Source organism: Euwallacea fornicatus, chromosome 7 (genome assembly GCF_040115645.1).
Source record: "Euwallacea fornicatus isolate EFF26 chromosome 7, ASM4011564v1, whole genome shotgun sequence".
Lineage (NCBI taxonomy): Eukaryota > Metazoa > Arthropoda > Insecta > Coleoptera > Curculionidae > Euwallacea > Euwallacea fornicatus.
Genome location: NC_089547.1, coordinates 5,454,723 through 5,459,818, shown reverse-complemented (window position 1 = coordinate 5,459,818; position 5,096 = coordinate 5,454,723). Strand labels below are relative to the sequence as shown.

The 5,096-nt window shown below is 40.5% G+C and overlaps 2 protein-coding genes across 2 annotated transcripts; one reads left to right on the top strand and one right to left on the bottom strand.

Annotated features, from left to right (window-relative positions):
• Positions 1-807: 807 nt before the first annotated feature.
• Positions 808-2,840, bottom strand: cpb (F-actin-capping protein subunit beta). Its single transcript, XM_066284148.1, has 3 exons — positions 2,687-2,840; positions 1,318-2,046; positions 808-1,259 (listed from the first exon to the last, which is right to left on the bottom strand). The coding sequence occupies exons 1-3, from the start codon at positions 2,687-2,689 to the stop codon at positions 1,167-1,169; spliced, it is 825 nt and encodes a 274-aa protein (XP_066140245.1). The 5' UTR covers positions 2,690-2,840; the 3' UTR covers positions 808-1,166.
• Positions 2,841-3,027: 187 nt separating this feature from the next.
• LOC136340239 (glucose-induced degradation protein 4 homolog) lies at positions 3,028-4,845 on the top strand. Its single transcript, XM_066284150.1, has 4 exons — positions 3,028-3,306; positions 3,496-3,663; positions 3,721-3,953; positions 4,009-4,845. The coding sequence occupies exons 1-4, from the start codon at positions 3,160-3,162 to the stop codon at positions 4,070-4,072; spliced, it is 612 nt and encodes a 203-aa protein (XP_066140247.1). The 5' UTR covers positions 3,028-3,159; the 3' UTR covers positions 4,073-4,845.
• The last annotated feature ends 251 nt before the right edge of the window (positions 4,846-5,096 follow it).

Here is a 5,096-nt window from a genome sequence, read left to right as displayed (position 1 = left end):
CTGTGTATTCATGTGAGGGTTGAAGGGGATTCGCAATCGCGACGCGCACAGATTGTTTAATGACGGTGTGCTGCAAATTCGGGGGGTGAATCTTTGGACGAAAGAAGGTACCTCGGATATTTTTCATAGCGCGAACAGTTTTCATGAGAAAAACACATTACGTCTAACACGAAAATGATGTAAGGGGTATCAGGGTGCTTGCAAAAAGGACAATTATCGAATAGGGTGTTGAAAATGCCCCCCACACGCACGCCCGGGTTCTTTCTCGGACATTGGCGCGCGCCATGTGAAAAACCCTGCTGCACTTTTTGTCGAACGCAACGAGTGAGTTACGCGACTTATCGATTGCAGATCGGCACGTTTTATTTTTCCATGAAAACAATTATGAAACCATTCAAGAGACATTTTTTCAGAGAAACGTGAGCATTCGGAAAATTACTTTTATTTTTTTTTTAATCAACGGGCACGCCAATGGTGAAAGAAAACATATTGTTTTCCCCTCGAACGACGCGTCTTTAGGTCTATTTTACATTCCTGAAACGGCGTAAAAACACTTAACGCCGCGGCGAACTTATTGGGAAAACCCCGTATTTCGAGCAAGAACGGGGAAAGCGCGCCCACATTCAAACGAACTTTTTCCTTAGAATCGTCCGCAGATACGCTCCCTGAATCATCGATATGCTATCGTAAAACACCCTGTACGCATAGCGATCTTAGCTATCAAGAAAAACGGGGGAAAACTTGACGCCTGAATTTCACGAATCATCGGGCCAAGCTGTGGGTCCAAAGAGAGACCGTGACGCCTCGTAGTTGTTAATATTAGCTTTTATTAAAATAATCCACTTGAGAAACCAAATGATTCTTCTACTATATCGGAGTAATACTTATACAGCATTAAACTAGAAACTTTGAGCTGAAGAAAACTGAAAACGACCGCAATTACTGTACGCAAAATCTGTCGTAAAATGTAGCACCAAATTCCAAAACAACTGTGTAAGTATTTCACAAAGAATATTAACATTACCCTAATCGGAAACATTCTCAAATATAATAATATATAAATAAAAATATAAAGGCAAAATATTCGCTCCTCGTCGCGCCCGCTGCAAGAAGGCGCATTAACTGCGCTCACTCACTTCATAGTTTATCTCAACCACCTGGAAACATCAATTATCAGACTTGTTTTGCCTTGCTTGCAAAGCCTTGGCGAGGTCAATTTTCAGGATTTCTTTCTGTCTAGTTTCGGTCAACGTTTGGACCTAAAGAGAAACCCACCCACGATCAGGTAAACGGTCACCGTAAAATCCCTAAACTTACCGATCTTAAGCTATTCACTACATCCTTAGTTTTGCTAAAATAAATGTCCTTCAGGATGTGTCGGATTTTGTTCTCCATGTCCTCGACCATCCGTCCAATGTTGGCGATATGAGGGTTATTCTCGTTAACCGGCGCGTCATGCTCTATTTGCCTGGTCAAACTGCCCCCCAGGTTCATAGTCCCCGACCCAGCCTCATTGGTTTGAAGCCACAGCATAGCGGTGGATGTCATTTTGTAATGCGACGTTCTCCCGGAACTCTTCTCCTGCACCTCTACCACGTGCAGGGAGTCCCAGCAACCTTTGATTTTTTTACTCCCATCTCCGATTTTCTTAATCAATATAACACCAGCGAAACCATGGTCCAAGTCCCAGAAATACACCGAACTAACACCCCCTTCAAAGTACATTTCTCTATATTGATCAAAAGCGTGGTTAGCCTCCAGTTCGAGTTTTCGCAAACGTTCAGAAGGCATCTGCCCGTCGTCGAGTGGGGGATAGTAGGTGTTTGACCAGGGAGACCTGTAAGAATCACCATCTCTATTGTAGTCACATAGAACGTAGTCTTTGCCTGTTTCCTTGTCTTGGGCAATTTTCAAGGGTTGGTCCACAGAGGAGAGAAGGTCTTCACATAAACTGGGGACTAGGTCTATGAGATCACCCAGATTCTTTTCTATTTGTTGTGGGGGTAGTCTTCGCATAAGGTCCAAAGCGCAATCAAATTGGTCACCCTAAGGAAAAAAATGATTATCTATCTAGGGAGGTTCTCCTACTCTTTGCGTGACAACTGTTTTGACATATCGCTACATGATCCATACAAGTTTACATCACCAACTCCGGAAAAAAAATGGTGATTTAACGCAAATCAGGAGAATACAAAAATTAATCTTTATTGATTATGGAATAGTTGACATGTATGTTATATCTCTATGTGTGTGACTCAGAACTGGCCTGTAATATTTAACATGCTCTTGATCTACACCTCTGGGCATTTAGGGCTTCCGATGACTAAACAATTTGGGTTGTTCTATACTAGAATGCTCTATAAGTGAATGATGTGCACTGCAAGGAATGTTGCTGCTGCATATTGCATTGAAGGCCTATATGCTGCAGGCGAGATCTGAAGAGTTATTGAAAGGCTCCTCTGGAGTATTGCATGACTCATGATTGGACAAATCGGTTTCAAAATTTTAGTAATATTGAAATATGCACGAAATGAAAGGAGGGGGGCACAGATGAGGTTTTAAATCCAAGTAGGATATTTAAATACAAAAATACTATGGGTGTGACACAGTTTGCTTTTATGAATGGTGAATTTGATCTTTATTATGGAAAAAATCAATGGAGTGTCAAGTGCGGATAGTTGCTTACCATTTTGTAATGTGAATATTTACTTAACAATCTAAATAACAAATGTTTAATGCGTTTTTTTGAGTTTGAGAAACTTTTAAAAATATTTAGTAAAAATACAAACTATTCAACAACTAAAAGTGACGTCACGCGACGTCTGACTTAACTGACACTTAGCACTGTGAAATATCTAACAAAAGATATAAAAAGAAATTACGTTCGTCCAGCCAGGTACGAATTCCGTCTTTGTTCAACTAACGGATTTCGGCCAAGACAGAGATACTCCGGATCGCCTTCGCAAGCAATTTTTTTTAGTGCGACACGTGACACGAACGCACCCTGCCTACTCCTCTCGAACTCGAATTTTCTACTTTCGTTATCTCGAACGCCATTGTTGGGTTATTCTGTTTGTCATCGTCCAAGATTTTCCAAAATTTTAAATCGAAAAAGGGCCGAAACTATCAGTGGAATAAACGCAGACAGCCGACTTGAGGATGCCCGTAAGGGTGGACCCTAATTTGCCTCCGCCTGCCAATTCCAAGCAACCAGGGATCACCAAAAGCCTGTTGTATAATGGATCTAAGTTTCAAGGGTTCCAGAAAAGCAAAGGGAATTCCTATGAAGTTGAGGTGGTTTTGCAGGTAAGCACCTTTGTAGCTGCTTCTTTAAAGCAAAGGCAGTTCTGGATCAAGGTCCCTGAAAACTTTGTTATTCGACAAATCGCTTTAGAAACGTTTAGAAATCGAAATATAGGTTATTAGAGTCAAGGGAAAGTTTAAGTTTTGCGTATCTAAATGCGGACAGCTTTTTAAAATTTCCTCTTGACGCAGCATGTAGATGAAGAAAATTCCTACTTATGTGGGTACTTGCAAATAAATGGCCTCACTGAAGAGTATCCCAAACTGACAACTTTCTTCGATGGGGAGATTATAAGCCAGAAGTACCCTTTCTTGACCCGGAAGTGGGATGCTGACGAAGAAGTGGACCGCAAACACTGGGTACGCGCTACCCCACTATATTAAATCATCAACTAACTTGGCAAATTAACATTCCAGTCTAAATTCTCACAATTCAACCAATACATAAAAACCTTTAACTCAGACAACTTCGACTACAGCCAATTAGCTGACACAGACTATGTGTTCATGCGATGGAAAGAGCACTTTTTAGTGCCTGATCATACAATTCGGGACATTAGTGGAGCCTCCTTTGCAGGGTTTTACTACATATGTTTCCAAAAATCAAAAGCTTCCATTGAAGGATACTATTACCATAGGAGTTCAGAATGGTAGGTTCGGGTTTGCAGGGATTTTAGGTGAAGCTTTATTGGTTCTATTCTACAGGTTCCAGTCATTAAATCTTACCCATGTGCCTGAAAATTCTGTACAGATCTACGAATTTAGGTAAAAAGTTTAGGAGCAAAAAAAGGGGCTGTGGCAACTGATGTGTGTTTGCAATAAAATTGCTGTCTAAAGTCATTTCAAACCAGGGAATGGTCTCTTCACTTTGTCTGGAAGAAGAGTGTGAGCCTAAAATACTTAATTTTTGTGTTGTCGACTTATAATTTTGCATTGTTTCTGCGGAAAGTTTGACTTCAGATTCTGTTTATTTTAATAATTTTATCAAGTTCATGACAAGCAAAAGTTCATTCATGACATGACGTGAGTATAGGCCTGGGTTTATCTGTGGACTGTTTAAGAGTTTCTAGTTTGATTTCTCAAAGGCATCCGAATGGAACCGTTCGTTTTTGAAGTGAATTGCTGGTGTGCTTGAAGCTGCGTCCGTGCAAAGAAGAGATCGGCCGTGCAAAAATTCGGTTTTAAACACGTACATAGGTGCGACAAGCTGGCGGTCATCATACCAGGAAGTTCACTTTAAAAATGGACCTATACTAAGCTTTCTGAATTACGACGATTTTGCTAGAGTAGTGAAAGTTGACTAATTTTTTTTTTTTTTTTTGGAAAACTAAGGCTGATTGTATACAAGTAATTGGGTTAATTTGTTTCTGTGTGCGGTTGGTGTTTTTTTAAGGTAATTTATTCTAAAATAATTGGAAAACTGTGTTTAATATTATTTTTCTATATTTGTGTATAAAATTATGTTAAATATGTTTTTTTTTATATAAAATTTTTGTTGGACTAGAATTTTGACAAAAATAAAGTTTTTATCACTTTTAAAAATGTGTTTTTTTTCAATCTTCCCACAAGACTGGAATTTCGCCTTTCGCTCGCGCGTGCGCGCTGAGCGGAAGCGGCATGTTGCGTACAGATTCGTCCGAATCGACCTCAAAGGGCCTTCCCCGAGGACTTCCCAACAGCGTCGTCAGCTTTCCTTCATTGCCACCGCAGCACGGTCGGGTAACGGCTGAGCTACTGTTGCCAAAACATATTGCGCGTTTTCCCGCAATTTCGAGCGATGCTCTTGGCGCAGC